Below are 17,991 nucleotides of genomic sequence, written 5' to 3'. Positions count from 1 at the left end.
AATAGCATGGCTAGATGCTGGGAGTGGAGAAATAAAGAGAGATTAAAGGGGAAATGGCTGTATGGAGGAAGAAGATTGGGAGGGGCGAAGAGACAACTCTTTCCTTCTCTTGCTGAACAGCTGATCAGTGGTAGGTTCAGGAACAGGAAGGAGAACCTGGTACCCTAACGTTTTTCAAGTTTTATATTAAAAACATTTTTTGAAGAGGTCAGGGAGTGAAGAACTTTTTGGGTGCTGTTGGAGCTCCTCATGGTGCCCATGGGCGCTGTATTGGGAGCCCCTGTGTTGGGCCCCCTGCTTCTACAAACTTCATAGCCCCTAGACTGCATTCTCCTTTAAAAAACACACACACACACACACACACACACACACACACGAAAACTGTATAACAGTATAGACTACACTACTCCAGCCTTTCCCAACTTGGTATCCTCCAGATGTTTGGACTGCACTTCTAAGATTCCTGGTCATTGGCATGCTGCCTGGAGCTGGTGAGAGTTAAATATCTGGAGGGCATCAGGTTGGGGAAGGCTGCACTACTCTAACTCTCCCCTCCTCTCAGCAATATGGTTATAACAACACTGGGCTACTTTGAAGAGCTGGTGTAACCCACACTGACCTAGGCCATAGCTAGACTTAAGGTTTATCCCTGGATCGTCCAAGGGTCAAACCTGTTCATCTAGGAGCGGATCTACACGTCATACTGAAGGCGCTTGGGTGCGCCTCCAGTGCACCCCCCAAACGATTGTGTAGATCCTGCAGAAGAGGAGGAGGAGGAGGAGGAGGAGGCCCCGCATCACCCCTCGCGAGGAGGAATGGCTCTGAGTGATTGACATCGTTGGGGCCTAGAGCATCCTTGCTGCCGCCGCCCACCTCTCCGCCGGCCTCCTGCTGCCGGCGAAAGAGCCACCCGGAGCGGAGAGCTCTGCCTTCTTCCGCCCCGGGTGGCTCTTTCGTCGGCAGCAGGAGGCCGGCAGGGAGGTGGGCGGCGGCAGCAAGGATGCTCTAGGCCCCAACGATGTCAATCACTCAGAGCCATTCCTCCTCGTGAGGGGCGATGCGGGGCCGCCGCTGCCGCCTCCTCCTCCGCCTCTTCCTCCGTCTCTTCTGCAGGATCTACACAATCGTTTTGGGGGCGCACTGGAGGCACACGCAAGTGCCTTCAGTACGACGTGTAGATGCCGTCTAGGTGACACACGGGATCCAGTGCTCAGGCAGGGGCGAACCCTGAATGATCCCAGGATAAACCTTAGGTCTAGCTGTGGCCCTAGTTAACACATAATGCTTTTAACCATGTTTTGTTGCCATTCTCTGGCAGATGAACAAACAAATCATGGTTTGTTTTCTGAATCCCTGGGTAGTTTGCTTCTCACCTCTTTCGCCTGCTTCCTCCCTGTATTCCAAACTACTTTGTAATGCTGTAGTACTGGCATGTAGGTCAGCTGGTATTTTTGGCGCTCCTGACCACCACTTTTGTAAGTCAGCAAAACAATCCACAACATGTAATGACAACCAATGATTTAAACAATTTAGAGTTATACTCCCTGTATAATCTTGCTCAGTACCTTTAGCTAAAATTCTAAGTTAATTTTGTTTAGCTTTGTCTACAACAATTTTCTATTCTCTGACCTTCCCTTGTCATACCAGTCCTTTCACACCTATCTAAAACTCTGTTCCAAAAAGCATTCACTCCTCTCACCACACATATCATATGACACCCCTCCTCAACTGGCTACCTATACTCATCTTCATCCTGCACAAACTCTCTTAAAGGTAAGGACTGATAAAGCTTTTCACAACCATGCCCCTCTTTATATTTTGCCATCACTTTCCATCATATTGCTGCCCATGGTTTTCAGTCCTCCAAAGGACTCCTAATTCTTTAAAAGGTTCCATCCTTTATAACTTGCTTTCCCTTTTATCTAGGGAACTCTTTCCCAGAATATCTACATAGTGTCATCTCTTTCTTTTTTCTCTCTCTCTCTCTCTCCAAATATTTCTGTTATCTTCATCCCTTTAAGAGCTTCTCTACACAAGTTATTTATTTCATGTTCATGATTGGTCACTCATGAAACTTTACAGGATGTCATTAACCAAGTCATCTTCCATACTTTCCCCCCTTTATCCTGCTTTCAACAAGATTAGAGATAAGCTGAAATAAAAATTAACACAGCTGGTGTAGCACTATAATACAGCCATTAAATGGTGATGTTTCATTGAACATCATAAAACTGGAAAGACTCTAGAAGAAAGCCCAGTAAGGGTGCAGGACTTTTGCCTAATGTAGAAAAGCTCTTAGTCCCCAACTGAAACTGTGGCCATAGCTAGACCTAAGGTTTATCCCTGGATCGTCCAGGGGTCAAACCTCTTCATCTAGGTGACACACAGGGGATCCAGTGCTCAGGCAGGGGCGAACCCTGGACGATCCCAGGATATACCTTAGGTCTAGCTGTGGCCTAAGTATAAGCACATGTAACTACATATGCACATGTTCATCTCATTACCTTTGCCTCTTCCTATCCTCTATTTTCTTTCTTTCTCACCTTCCTCCAGTATTAAAATGTAGAATATACATTATTTGAATAAGGACCATGTCTTCTTTGCTTATGTTTAAAAATCATATCCAGATGTAAGCGCTTCCCCTGAGGTCCTTATTTGGGTCCCTCCACCTTTGGAGGTAAGGCAGGAAGTGACCCAAGATAGGGCCTTTTCAGTTGTGGCTCTCCTTCTTTAGAATATTCTCTCTAGTGATGCTTTGCCTACTATCAATCCCAATGGACCTTTTTTAAAAAATTTGTCCAGACCTTACAGATCTTCTGTTTTAAATTGTTTTTATCCCAGTGTGTCACCTGTTTCTGTCTTTAAAGTTTCTTTTGCTATTCTGTTGTTTTAATCTGGTTTTACATAATTTGTTTTTCTAACAATTGTCAGCCATTGTGGAAAGCCTTTTCGGACTGAAGAGCAAGTTGTAAACTCCCCAGATAAACAAACACACATATAAATACAAAGTTACTCTGTACAGAGTAAACTTCACTAAGTAACATTTTATTTATATGTGTTTTTGTTTTTTGGGATATTTAGTATTCACTTCCATGAGATATTTTGTGTTCAGTTCCAAGAGGTATTTTGAAACAAAAACAAAGCAAATTGAAAATCCAACAAAATATATTTCATTGTCATAAGTCAGTGCCTTGCACTTATCATATCTGCTCTTCAAATATAGTGGCATTTACTTTGGATAGATTCAATCAAATGTTTCAGAAAAAAACAAAGTAGAAACTTATTTTCTACCACTACTACATTTTTCTCATTACCAAATACCTAATAACATGGTGTGGGGGACTACTAATACTAATTTTGTAAAACTGAATCTATGTTCTAAAGTGATGGATAGCATTCCATGTAATATGTAAACTATTTCTACCACAACTGTGCAAATGCTTATTTTCCCGGTTCTTCATCCCTGTCAAACTCACTGGTAGGTTTTCAAATTATTTCCAACTTATAAAAAAGAAGAATGAGCTACTTTTACCACTGCACCTGAGCTTGCTATTTCTGAGTTCAATTTTTAATTTATGGACATGCTTGTTCTTTTAAATGAGCTTAGTGCTTGCACAAACCAATCTGAAGGAAAACTAGCACACAGGCATACTTTTTAAAACCAAATGGGGAAAAATATATACTGATTTTGCTTATGCTTTCTTGAGACACCCAAATTATTTCAAATCTATGTTCAATAGCACAATGAAGCATATTAAAGCACAGTGGTAGGTTGGGTTTTGGGTAATATCCATCAAATAAAGCATTCATCTGGCTAAATGCATCCTTTCACAAGATCTGAGAAAGAAAGGTATCTGGGTCAATTAGAACTGGTAGTAATGCTAACTCTAGCCCAAAATCTTTGTTAAACACCTGTCACCTCCTTTTACCAACATGCAATTCATTATTCTTTTAATCCCGAGTTTAAACTTTCTTGTGAATATTATTAGTTTAATTCCAAGTCCCCGTCAGCTTAGAAAACAAACATTAAAATATACTCTTTTAGTTTGCTCTTTTAAACATAAAGCTTTTAATGGAGACTAAAATAAGGATGCTTATCCTTTTCCTACTCTAGGCAGTCAATAGTGCCAAGCAGTACAAGGACACAAGCTGGGTCAACCTGTTCTCTTACAAAAAGAATAGCAAAGATGAGGATCACTTGCCTTGGCTTATATAGGTCATTATAAAACTGGCGGTGGCTTCTTGATTAAAAAGGGCTGTGTTTTTTCAGTATAAGATAAGTTTAGGATAAATAAATTAATGGCAGTGATTCAGATTCTCAGTATATACGTTTTGGATTTAATAGGTGTTTTTTTTAAAAAATTAATGTATCTATATATGTAAATTTAATAAGAAAATGAGATTTCAATTATAAAATGCATTCCAGGGGAATCTTGCTAAGAACAAATTGCAGAGAGAAAGTCATATTTTTACGGACTATAACACACTGAGTATTGTGGCATCTTAAAGATTAACAATACAATCCTATATATGTCTACTGAGAAGTATGCCCCATTGAGTTCACCTCACTGAGTTCAATGGGACTTGTTCCCAGGTAAGTGTGTATAGCCTTACTCAGTTTATACCACAATAAACCAGTGTGGTGTAAAGACAGGTGTTGGACTAGGAGTGGGAAGGCCCAGGTTCAAAACTCCACTCAGCCACTATGCTCACTGGGATGGTATCAGACCAGTCATATACTCTCAGGCCTCATCTACACCAAGCAGGATATTCCACTATGAAAGTGGTATGAAAGTGGTATATAAAGGGCAGGAGCCACACTACTGCTTTATAGTGGTACTGAAGTGCACTGACAACTATTGGGGCCCATTAACACATTCCATATACTGCTTTCTTTCCACCATATCCTGCTTGGTGTGGCTCCTGCCTTTTATATACTGCTTTCATATCACTTTCATAGTGCAATATCCTGCATGGTGTAGATGAGCTCTCAGAGTGACTTACCTCACAAGGTTGTTTATGAGGACAAAAGGGTTGGGGAAAACCATGTATGCTGCCTTGAGTTCCTTGGAAAAAACATAGGATATATTATAACTAAATAGTCTGTTAGTTTTTAAGTTTTTAATGGAGTTTTTAATCTCCATTAAGGGAGATTTATCATGATAGTCGTGGTGGCATGGAATTGTTTAGAAATATTTGCTTGTAAAATCTGCAAGATATAGCCTTTTGGGCAAGAGAAATTAGTTTGGCTTGCAGAGTAAGGAAGACTTTAATTTAGGAATATCACTGAAATCTATCATTATAACTGGAAACCTTCTACCAGGAGGAGGAAAGAGTTAAGGGAGTGCTGCAAGTTTTACAAGATTAGTTTAGTTAGGAGAATATCTCTGAAGGAATGAAAGAACTCTGGGGAAATGTTTGCTGAAGTATGTCTATGAAATTATCTTGAGGACTGCCAATTTAGAGCAGGGAAGAAGAACATGTGGACTGCAACTCCCACCTTCCCTCACCATTGGATAAGCTAGCTAGAATTGATGGAAGTTACAGTTGAACAATGTCTGGAGGGCCACTTGCTCCCCACCATTGATTTAGAGAAGTTATTTGAAAAGGAGTAATTATTTATTATTCAGTTTACCTGATTTAGAAGGTTTACTTTCAGCAACAGAAAGGCAGTATCATCGGGAAAGTTTCAGTGTGTATCCAGGGTGTTAAATGACATGACAGTTAGATGGATATAAAGTTAGTCAATGCCAAGATGGATTTCCCCGGAAAGTATACCTATACACGATTTCAGCTGCATGGATCAAGAAAGAAAAGAAAATAGTGCACAGAGTAAATATAACTAAAGAAGACCTCACCTAGATATTGCTGGGTGAATAGAAGTGCAGAAGACAAATTCACTGGGGGCATTTTGATAGTTAAACAGTTGAAAGGTAAAAGCCTCACTAGGAGAACTTGTGACTGCCAAGGATAAAAGTGTCTTTGGGAATGTCTGAAACTAATCAGTGAAAGTTTGAGGGAGATAACAGGGAACTTCTTGATCAAAAATGAAGTGAAGCAAGTAATGAAGAAATCAGGCTTCACTGAGAAGTCGGTAAGATGTGTTAAATGGAGAGATAGTGGCAAATAGTGAATGCAGAAGGTGCTGGTTATGAGCTGGCTATCTACTTGGGTAGGTTTAGTAAGTAACATTAAAAAAAACCAAGCTAGACAGTGAGTGAGCCTAACTAAGGTTAATGAACACTTTTAAAAATGGTGGTAGGCCTTGGTGAGGGCAGTAGTGAGGTGTATGTAGCACATGGGGAGAGGGCAAGAAAAATATATTCAGGTGGTAGTTAGTGGTTTTCTGAAGAGTGTCTGTGAACATCAAGAAGCTATATTGTAAGAGGATGATTTGTGTAAGGCCTCTTGGTTCCACCTAGCAACTGTCAAGGGGGAGAGAATATTGGGGTGGGTGGGTGGATTTTTGGCTGTGCAAATTAGTAGGCCTCCCTGTGGTGAGCAGTGGGACTGGATTTAAATCGATGGATGCAGAAGCAGGTGTAGGAGCGGGGGTGGGGAGGGAAGGTATAAAAGTTAAAAACAACCTCTGTAAGGGCTGACTTGCTGGCTGGACTAGTCTTCAGTAACTATAATGCAACGTGTGGACCACAACGTGAGGGAATTGTTTATGAGATGGCCGGTCTGGGCAGTGTGTGTGTGTGTAGAAAAGGGTCTCCTCGTGATAGGTATGTGGGGAATTTCGGTTGTGGGGACTGTGGCAGGCCCCTGCGGTATGGTGAGCGTAGCTAGGGAGAAGACGGGGCTCCTCTCCTCACAAGTTACCTCAGAACCTCAAGGATGGCGGCGCTTCTGGCTGCCGCTGCCGCCACTTTCCCGCCTGCGGGCGGCCCTGGCTCACCTGTCAGTGTCCAGCAAGCAGCCTCTCCCCTTTCCCGCCCACTGCAGCGGCGGCGGCGGCGGCTCCTGCCTGTTTCCACAACGTGCCGCTTCGTCCCTTCACCCAGCTCCCCGAGCTTTCTCCACTCACCGAATTTGGCCTCGGCTCCGGTAGCAGCAGCGGCGGCGGCGGCGGCGGCGGCGGCTCCGGTTCGTTGGAGGTGTCGGTGCCGGGCAACGACGAGGACCAGGAGCAGCTGCTGCAGCAGGCGGAACGGGAGGCTGGAGCCGGGCGACCCCATCATGCGTGGCCCATGGCAAACGCCCGCCGCCTGGCCCCCGCGCCCTGGCCCCTCGCCGCAGGCTCAGTCCATGCCACGAGCGCCGCGCCTCGGCTTGGTTGCCTGGCAGGCTGGCAGCGCTCCCCGGCTCCGGCTTCTTCAACACCCAGGACAGCGACCAGCGCCGTCCCTCGCTCGCTCTCTCGCTCTCTCGCTCGGCAGCCTCAGCCAGCCGGCCCCTCCCTTCCCCGCTTCCTCCTCTCCTCGCCTGGCAGCGGCAGGCGCCTCCTCCGCCTCCTCGCAACGAGCCGCCTGCAATTGCTGCTCCCTTCCTTCCCTCAGCTCTTTTCCACGCTGTGGTGCTGCTCCTCAGTCAGAACTGGTGCTCTCAGATCACAGCCCTGCAAACCCAAACCAGTCTTTCCTCTCAAACCCAAATCAGTCTTTCCTCTCAACATTGTTTTTCCTCTCCAACCCGCATTAGTCTTTCAGATGAAGGAGACGCGAGCCCTTAGCCCTGACCTTTCCTTTTAGCCTGTTGTCTTCTATGTCTTTGCCAGTAATTTTTCCCTCCCGGGCTTAACTTCTTCCATTATAAGGGCCAGGATTCAAACCAGCATTCACCGCCTAGAAGTAGAATGTGAGGTTTGTCCTCCTGACAGCCCAAAATGGATTCTCAGCTCCCTGTTCGGATACGATAATATTTAAGTACTCTGGATACCAGATTTGAGGGCTGATGTGTGAATAAGAGGGAAGAGAGAACATGAAGAGATGGCTTGTGACACATCATGCCCTGCCTGGGTAAGATTGTCCGTAGCAGTAGGCTCAGTGGACTTGAGGGGCCGAGCGACAAAAGGGATGTATTTAATGTTAGTCCTATATAGAGCAGACCCACTGAAATGATGAAGCTTATGTTAACCATTGCTAACAAGTCTCGTTAATTTCAATGGGTCTGCTCTACATAGGACTAACATTAGATACTATTCAAGGTCTCCTGTAGCTGGGGGCAATTTGAGTGCCTATTTGCTATGGGACCAGGATTAACATGTCTCATTGGAAACAAAATGATGAAACATTTAGAACAGACTACCACCCAGTCCTCTTGCCTTAAATTTGAAAGTATAACATGGACAAATTACACTACAAAAAGAGGTTGCACATTTGCGATCTAGCTATCTCCTTAATTATTTAGCCAAATGCAATTTAGCAGGCCATTCCAAGTATAGAGAAATTATAAGGGGAACCCAAAGCACAAATTAGATTAGGGATGGACAACTTGTGACCCTGCAGATGTACTAGTTTACAGCTTCTGTCAGCCCCAACCAGCATAGCCAATGGTGATGAATGATATGAATTGTAGGCCATAACACCTGGAGGGCCACAAATTGCTCACCTCTGAACTAGATGTAGTTTTGCAGCAATTATGGTAAATAAACAGCATTGTTTCTTTTAAAACCAGAGGAGGAGGGGGTACCATTTAGCTGTATGTGCTCATAAATGCACATCTTCAAAAGCTTCTAGAGCGTCATCACACAGGGGAAAATCATGTTTCCTTACCGTCACTTCTCTGCCCCTGTGCATTTGTCCCTCATTACTTCCCTACTGCCCTGGGGGGAAAGAGAAAGTAAACAAAGACCTCATGGCCCATTCAGGGGCTGTTTTAATCACACAGCTTTTCCTGCAAGCAGCAGGAGATTGCAGCACATTTGGGTTTGTTTTTTTAAAGTCAGATTAAAAGGAACCTATTTTGTGATGGAAAAATGAGCAGAAGGAGCGGGAGGCATGCGGGAGGTAGATGTTGTCTAAAGGACGTGCACACATCCATACAGTAAGTGGACAATAGCAAGCCTGCAATAAAAGGCTCGTATGATGAACCACCTAGAGAGGACTGGAATCCCCAAGAACGCTACAAACACATTTGTGTAATCAGATAACTGCATCTGATAGGTGCAAAAGATTGCTACCATATTAACTTTGGTTGCAGTTGCACAGGCATTTATTGTACAAAGTGACTTTGAGTTTGTTACATTTACTACTGACAGAATAGAATAGTGTAAAACTTCAGGAATCCTTTATTGCTGAACCTGTGGAGGAATGTAGAGTTACTTCCTGTTCTGGAGAAAGTGGATAGAGAAAAGTTTTCTTCCTCTCATAAGACTAGAATTGGGGATCATCCAATGAAGTTTATTGACAGCAGATTCAGGAAGTACTTATTCACAAAACACTTTTTTAAAAAAATGCTCCACATTGTAAGGCTCCTAGAGAACCTTTGTTTTTAGGTGACCTAAAAATAATCAAAACAAATTAATAGAATTCACCGCAACAAAATCCAGTAATGGGCAGTAGCTGAGATGGGTCTAAAATGGGATTAAGTAAATTCCTTGGAGCAGAAGTCTATGAATGGCTATAAATCATCATGATAGCTCTATGGAACTTCAGGTTCAGAGACAGTATACCATTGAATACCAACTGCTGGGGAGCAACAGCAGGAAAAGATTATTACAGTCTTCAAATCCTGGTTGCAGGCTTCCCAAAGGCATCTGTCTATCCACTGTAGGAAGCAAGGTGTTACATTAGATGGACCTGTTTTCTGATCCAGCAGTGCTCTTTGTTCCTTCAGCAAATGCCTTTTAAATTATGAAAGCACCTGGAAGTAACATGTGAAGCTCTTGGTTAGCAAAAGGATTAATTCAAAGCTCCATTCCCCCCAATAGATGAGTTACATATTGTCTTTTCCATTGCAAAGGTGAACTGTTGGTATCACTTCATTACAGTGATCCATGCCCCAATGTTTTTGACATGCAACATGATGTGAAACAATAAAGTTGGAGCAAATGGTAAAAAATACCCAAACTTGCCTAAGTCATGGTTGCACCAAAATGGTTCATTATTCAAAAGAGTAGGGTACAGATTAAGGTTTATTGGACGACAACTGTAACAATTTATCTGGAAATTATATATATATGTGTGTGTGTGTGTGTGTGTGTGTGTGTGTGTGTGTGTGTGTGTGTGTGAGATTAGATCTACTTTTTCTGACGTTAAGATCTATGGCTAATCATTGCCTGCAGCAAGCAGTACAACAAAATTATAATGTATGCCAGTCCTGCTTAACTCACATTTATTAATAGCCAACCGTGTGTGTGTGAGTATGTGTGTGTGTATTCTGGATACAAGCTTATGCCAAAGAATGATAAGGTATTTAGAAAAGGATGTTGTTCTTGACTGGGGGTTTTAAGAAAAGATTTATAGTTTAAGGAAAGTCCACGATTGCTAGAACCATAATTTCAGAAAGATAAACTGAAAGTATGAGATAGAAACAAACAAAAATGCAAAGATAGGCAATATAGAAAGGACACAATGAAAAATGGAACTGCTGAAAGGTAAATTGTCAAATTCCCATGGGCTGTGCAAGCCATATGGCTGGAGAGAGAGTGTGCATAGCAAAGAAAACAGCAAAAGAGCCCATATTGAATGAACATCAAGTGGAAAAAAATAACTCCCAACTAAGACAAGAACATATGGTAGAAATAACAAGTCAAGATATCTATCATTATTATTAGTTACCATTTATCAAAATATATTACGAATTAAACGTCTCTATTGTTTGCAATCAGCTAACTACAAAGCTATAAAGCATTGGTAAGGAAATGCTCCATAAAAATTCAACATTTTAATGAACACCAGTGATATAAAAACACATTTAAAATCATTTTGAATTCTCCCTCCCATGCCCTCCGAGACTGGAGACCTCTTATGCAGTCAAACTGGTATCCTGAACACCCTTTCCCTCTCCAATGACAGAAAACTAAGCAAGAAGTCTGCAAATATTTTCTCCCCCACCCCCATCCCTCCCACACCTTTTTGTTTGTTTTCAAGTAGGATTCCAATGCTGGTTTGCACATAATGACAACCGAGAGTATAGGTTGAGTATAGGTTGTTGAATCCTGGATTGTGAACATTCAAATCTATGGGTTAACTATAGTTGTTAACCACAAACAATCCAGAAAGAGAACCCATGGTTTGTTGTTGGGTTGTGAACTCTGGGTTGTTTTAAGTATAGGTTGTTGTTACATACAAACTCATAACCATGAATTGTTCATGTACTACAGCAATGCAAAGGCATTTGGGATATAGGGAGAAAGTGGGCAAAAGGAGGGAATCAAATAACCCAGGAACTGAAAAAAACAATCTACACTTTGCACAATTTTCTCTTAAGGCACCAACCCACACTCTGGATTGTTGTTATGTGTGAACCAGGTCACATGCTTTCCACCACAATATTTAAATGTTACAGTTGGCTAAGAGACAGAGCATGCTTTGCATGGTGGAAGTCCCAGGTTCAATCCCTAGCACTTCTAGTTGAAGGCTATTGGCAAACAGAGCTGGAAAACTCTGGCTGAGACCTCGGAGAGCTTCTGGCAGTCAGAGTAGACAGCACTGGGCTGCCTGGATAAGCCAGTAGAAAGTAGCCTCATGTATTTATTACATAAAACTTTTTACCACATGGCAAATGCCATCGAACCCATTTAATTCGGATCAACCATATGCAGTGCAGTGTCTCTATGCAAGAGCTATGAATGCAGTTAAGCCACTACTTACTTGACCAAGGATCTCAAATGATGTGCCTGCTGCATGGGGGCAGGTGTGTGTTGTAATTAAAAATAACAATACTTAACTCTGCATCACTAGTAACAACATCTTTATTTATACAAAAATGTAAATATGAGGTTGGCAATTTGCAATAACAGGGAAACTTCTATATAAACCCCAGAAGCTTTGATCAAAGAGTGAAGCCTTAGGTTTACACATCAGTTATGCTTATAACAAGTATTTTTCAATCAAAACTGAAGAGTACAAACTAGCAGAATAGATAAGGCAACTTTGATTATCAAAGGTCTCTACTAAATGGGTGGTTTTTTTCCTAAACCAAGTACAAAAATTATCAAAACCAGTATTAGCATTGATTTGGCCATTTTTGTTCTGCATAAAATTGATTGGCGAATATGGAAGGAATCTTTGGGAAAGTCAATGCAAAATAAAAGAAACCACACAGAAAAGTGGCTCATTCAAAGGCAGGGATATGATAGTAGTAAATCAAATATCATTGAATAGGAAATAAGTGACTACAGTAAAAAAAAAAGCAGTTACAGAAACCTTAAAATGTCTAGTGTTGGATTGACATTTAGTTATCTTAAATCCCATTTATCTTAATGGGCCTACTCTGACTAAATCTGAATCCAACCCACAGCTATTATATTTATAATTAATTATGAATTGGTGGGCCAGGTTTTTACTTTGTATTAGAAATTCATGTTAAGATCACATCCAGAACATTACTGTTCTGCTCCCACTTTCTTCTTTCTGAAGGAGGGCAAACATTACTTCATAATATATATTTGTATGATTACAGGGTGTAGAGAAGGTTCCGTGTTTACAGGGTGTACCACAAATATACAAAGTTATTAGAATGTGTACATAGGATCCAGGTGGAGCTATTACATCACAGATTCACTTGCTAACAAAGTAAACCCAACTGATCTTTAGTTGAAAGTAAAGTTAGCAACATCCTTTTCAACCTCTAACTAGCTCATGTGGCCAGCTTTGCTGTGAGCCCTTGGGATAAGGAATTGAGCATGTTACAGTCAGCTATAGCTTTAAAAATATTCACACAATGACCTAGCTTTTTGTTTTTCTATTTCTATATTGCCAGCTAATATACGCTACACTAAATTCAATACCTGATCAAGAATTGCTTTATAAATTAGAAGCTTAAAGTAGTTAGATCATGTATATACAGAAATACTGAACATATTCTCCCCTGCCCCTATACACTTTGTAATACTTTTATTTGTCAACTTCTTATTGCAATCTGAAATGGTCACCTTTATTTATTTTTATATAGATTTGACTTCTCATCTTGCAGTTGCAGTTATGAATAAAATAACATTATGCAATAAAATCTTTGGGCAAACAAAGAGAAAGTATTATTTATTCTTGTAATCTCTAGGTTTCGTTTAAATTAGTTTTTCACATCCAACAACATGATTTCAAATATTTAGGGTTAGAAATAGAATTTTCAGGCATATTATATATGTCATGCAAGCTGTTAAAAAGGCTTAACTGCTAAGAAGCATCACGTTTCCAAAGATCATATTAACCAGCTTGAGGAATGCTAATTTGAGTATGGAGTTAAGAGTTCCAAGGCACTGGAGAGTCAGGTAAAACTTATTTGGGATTGGTTTCCGGTATATTTGCTTCCTCATGCAGATGTGCCTGCCAGAATGAATATGACTATCTGTGAGAGGAATTCACATATCCATCTTGGATGGTGAAAGCCTGTTGTTGTTGAGGTTCATTAGCCAATGGCCTCTGGATGTTCATTGGGTTGCTACATTTAAGAACATAAGAATTGCCATGCTGGATCAGACCAAGGGTCCAGATTCTAGACTCTCAGTTTCCAGCAAGTTCGCCTAACAAGATGGCTGTGTTCTTTGGTTGGCTGGTCCAGATGGGACGTAAGATTATGCTTTCAGTCACCTTTAGGATAGAATATTGACATGCTTCACATGAGACTGTTTAGCAGAGACCTTTGCTGGGAGCATATTTCTAGTGATATTTTTACTTTGTACATATCACTTCTCTTCTCCATTCCATGGTAACTTTGGCTCATACACCACTTACTTCCTGCCTTGAACACAGGAGTTTCCTTATACCAAGTCAGACCATTGGTCTATCTAGCTCAGCATTATCTACACTGATTGGCAGTGGTTCTCCAGGGTTCAGGCAGTTCTTCCCAAGCCTACCTAGAGATATAATGTTTTGCATGCAAAGCATATGTACTGTACCATTTTAGTACAGCCTTACTGAAAAGCCTTGGTCTTCCAGGGGCAACCTTTGTCTCTAACACTGGCTTTCTGTCCAATTCCCTAGATTGCAGATAAGGATGAGAATTCTTTTACTGGTCCAACTCCTTCCACCCTCCTATTCTGCATATCATCCTCTTTCTGAAGATCTTCTGCTTAGACAACTCACCCTTTTCAGTAGTGGCTTCTACTTTGTGGAACTTCCTCACAAGGCATATATGGTTGGCCTCATCAGCAGTCAAAAATGCTTTATTAACCTCTCACTATTAAAGTATGTTTAAATGATGTGCTTGCATTGGACATGCTGCTGAAAAATAGTTTCTACTGCCTGAATTAAACTTAGTGCTGCAGCTTACTTTTGTATTTTTTGACATTTTAAAGTTTAATAGAATACAATATTGGATGATGATGATGATTGTTATTATTAATTACATTTCTATACCGCCCCATAGTCAAAGCTCTCTAGACGGTTTACAAAGATTAAAACGCTGAACATTAAAAATTGTTATACAAAATTTAAAAGCATAAAAACAGACAACATACAAGGGCAATATATATTTAAAACAACTGTGAACTCACAGCTAGGCCTATATATAGATCTGGGGTCAATTAAAAACTCGGCGTATGCTGTTAAATGCTTGGGAGAAAAAAAAAGTCTTGACCACGCAACAAAAAGTTGGCACCAAGCCAGTATTAATATTTATACAACCATTTGACACTTTGCCCAAAAAGGTGGCCTATAAATATTTAAAATACTTAAAATATTTAAAATAAACTGCCCCTTATGCCAGGAACCCCCTCCCACAATAACTCCATCATATCACCTCTCTATTTTTCTTTTAGTCCTTCCTTCAAACACACTTTTTCTATTAAAACTTTGGCAGAAGTCTTTAATCCCCATCCCCTACTGAAATAAGCTTAAGCACAATGTATCATCAAGTTTAATTTTCCTCCAGTGTTGAATTTAGTTTAACCAATTCAATTATTACAAGACTTCATCATCATTTCAGATAAAGCCAATAATGAAATTAAACTACATCCAAAGTCAAAACGAGCACAACAAAGGGCAATACCCAACGTTTCCACAGCATATCCACTGATGCAATTGCACCAGTGGAACCCACTGAAAGGGCAAGGGGAAGCTAGTGCTTCCTAGAGCAACCACAGAAATGAGCCAAAATTCTCATTTCTGGAATGGGACAGGCAGCAGAGTGCCATTCTGCTAGTTCTGCTTCATTGTTTTTTGCCCCAGAAACTGGTTGGGATATTCCTTCTTCCCTGCTCTTGCCATTCACTCCCAAGATTATGACCAGGGGTTTGAAATGACACTAAAGTCACTGCCATATTTATTTGACAATGTTTATTTAGCAGCGTATGTTGCCAGCGTTGTAAAGTTTATTTGAACAGTGACTCAGCTGCAATTACATACTAATACACTAGATACATATTTGTAAGACTGAAACCCTTTTAGGCCTTATCATAATGAAACACAGAGGAAAATAAGATATGTTTTAACTCTAACCTGTGCAATGTTCTAGGAAGAGCGACCCAAATTAAGATTAATACATTCATTTTCCTGATGGGAAAACACTGCAGAATTATTTTCATAATAGTAGCAGTGAGTTCAGAAAAAAAATCTATAATATTTGAAGAAGCCAGCAATTGTTAATATCCTGCTTAACTCATTAAAATCGCAACAGTATTAACTTTATTTTTTTATCTTTTGCAACTTAAGCATACAAGCACATTTCAATTTAATGTTTGCCAAATACCTGCAGTTTACCAAGGAGAAGGAAATTGAGATGAAGCTTCTTTTAGGTGAGCCTCAATGAGGTACAGGCAATACAGTTGTCCCCTACACCATAACTAAATGATGACTTTTACACATTTACAAAGAAGAGCTGGAAAGGAGCTTAAAAGGAGTGTTGCATTCTAAATTTGAGTCTGAAAGTACAGTTAGTGGTTATCTGAGAGAATAGCTGGAGATTAGGCTTGCATTAAGAGAAAATGCAAGTAAGAGTTAACTGAAGCTCTAAGCATCTGTTTAGTGTTTACTATGGCATATTTCAAGCTGAGTCAATGTTTTAAAAAACCCTTCAGGAATTAGTATGAACAGAAATCTGTATTTCTGTGTAAAGTAATTTGTAGGATTGCCCTCTCCCTAGAGAAACCAAATTTCAGAACTATGGATGACTTTTCAAGCCTGACTCACCTTTCTGATCCATAAAGCTTGGGGGTTACAGCTGTGTTTGAACATGATGCTAAACCATGGTCTAGCACTATGGAATGAGCCTGTCGTACAAGCTCCTCACTTCCCACCCCTGTTGTGGCTGCAAGGTCATCAGACTGAGCTTATATTTTTAACTAACCCTAATTACTTGTTTTGTCTGAAACGAGAACTGTGGTTAATGTTGTCATGGTGATTAACTATGATTTGATATTGTCTTGTTCCTCTAAACCATAGTTAACACTGACCACAGTTTGTCTGTGTTCAGACATAACAAACAATGGTTAGTTGAAAATGGAAGTGAAAGCTTCTGATCTCCTGTTTACAACTGTGTTTGAGAAGAACGTACAAGCCAGAGGCTAATGTATTCAACTCTAAGCTACAGTTCTTTTATGTAATGCTATGCTGGAAACTAAACTTTGCCCCAAGAGAAAAGATTTGTGAGAGCCAATAGTTAAATGAGTAACTTGGGTCCACATAGGGCTTAACTAATATTTTCATAGCCATCTCCTTCAAGGTGACCAGGAATCTCAAAGAGGCATTAATCACCTACCAGGTTCGTTCACTCATTCTTCCTAGACTAAATGTGAGTAGCCACAGTAAGCAAGGTTCAAGCATATTGATGGTAGACTAAATATTTCCAAACATAGTCAACATATTCAGGCTTTAGTAACTGAGGTATATCCACACAGTAGCAATTAGAAGGAGCTAAGAGAATACCCTCTACTTATTCTGCAAATAGTGTGGCATCCAAGTCAGTATAGATAAAATGATCTTATCGAGAAAATGCTTCACAACTAGGGTTTCTGGTAAACAGATGCTGGCAAAACCATCCAGAATACTTCACTGAACAGCATTTTGTGTACATACAACGGTGGCAGAGAAGTAATTGCGATTTGTCACACAGTGGGCTCTAAAATGAGCTCAACTCTACATTCGTGTTTGCTTCTTTTTTCCCCATCTGCATTTTATTAGTTACAAAAACAAGTACGGGGGGGACGGGACACAAAAATAACCACACTGGTTTATGAGGGAAATATTTTAAAAACACTCCAAAGTTGGGCAATACCTTCGGCTGTGGGGCGGTATATAAATGTAATAAAATAAATAAATAAATAAATAAATAAACAAGCAAACCAAAATTCCACCAAAAACATGTAAGCTTTTGAGTTCTGCAGAACTCTTTTTCAGGTTAGATGGAACAGAAAAGTCCAAACATTTGGCCAGACATGGTGGCCATGAGGTCTGCAGTTTAGATAGACTCAGTCTCAAAATGGCAACTACAGACTGAATGAATTAGTCAGTGGTACATGTAGCAATGCATTTTAGGAAAGAAAAGTCACAATGGTTGATCTCTGAACACACAAAATCCGGCTGTATCTATGATCTGTCTTTTGCCTTGGGTGAACCACACAGCTCCCTAGATCAGTACAGAGCAGAAGTGAGGATTAATTTAGGAGGTGTACAAGGTTAAAAAAACCAAACCAAACATTTGGCATTTCTGTGGAACAAGTCTATAGATACCATCACTAGCATGAACAAGAAACTGTTAAATTTTCCACACAGTTCCATTCAGGAACACAGGAACAGTGATTAGTCCTACAAATCTGCAGATAATGCTCCTTCTTGACAGTATGAACAATAGACTCATTTTAAAGCAGAATGGCCTCCATTACTCATTCAAAGAAACAAAAACTCTAAAGTAGAGACATGTTGCAAACAAGGGAAGATGAATTTTAGG

General features: G+C 40.5%; 1 protein-coding gene across 1 annotated transcript in view; it reads right to left on the bottom strand.

The window, feature by feature from the left end:
• PTPRN2 (protein tyrosine phosphatase receptor type N2) overlaps positions 1-7,181 on the bottom strand; it is a 690,139-nt gene extending 682,958 nt beyond the window's left edge. The window contains exon 1 of the mRNA XM_063147608.1: positions 7,031-7,181. Within this exon, the coding sequence (XP_063003678.1) occupies positions 7,031-7,181 (151 nt within the window). The remainder of the gene's footprint in view (positions 1-7,030) is intronic.
• Between the last annotated feature and the right edge of the window lie 10,810 nt (positions 7,182-17,991).

Source organism: Elgaria multicarinata, chromosome 1 (assembly GCF_023053635.1).
Source record: "Elgaria multicarinata webbii isolate HBS135686 ecotype San Diego chromosome 1, rElgMul1.1.pri, whole genome shotgun sequence".
Taxonomy (NCBI): Eukaryota; Metazoa; Chordata; class Lepidosauria; order Squamata; family Anguidae; genus Elgaria; species Elgaria multicarinata.
This window is presented reverse-complemented; position numbering and strand designations above follow the sequence as displayed.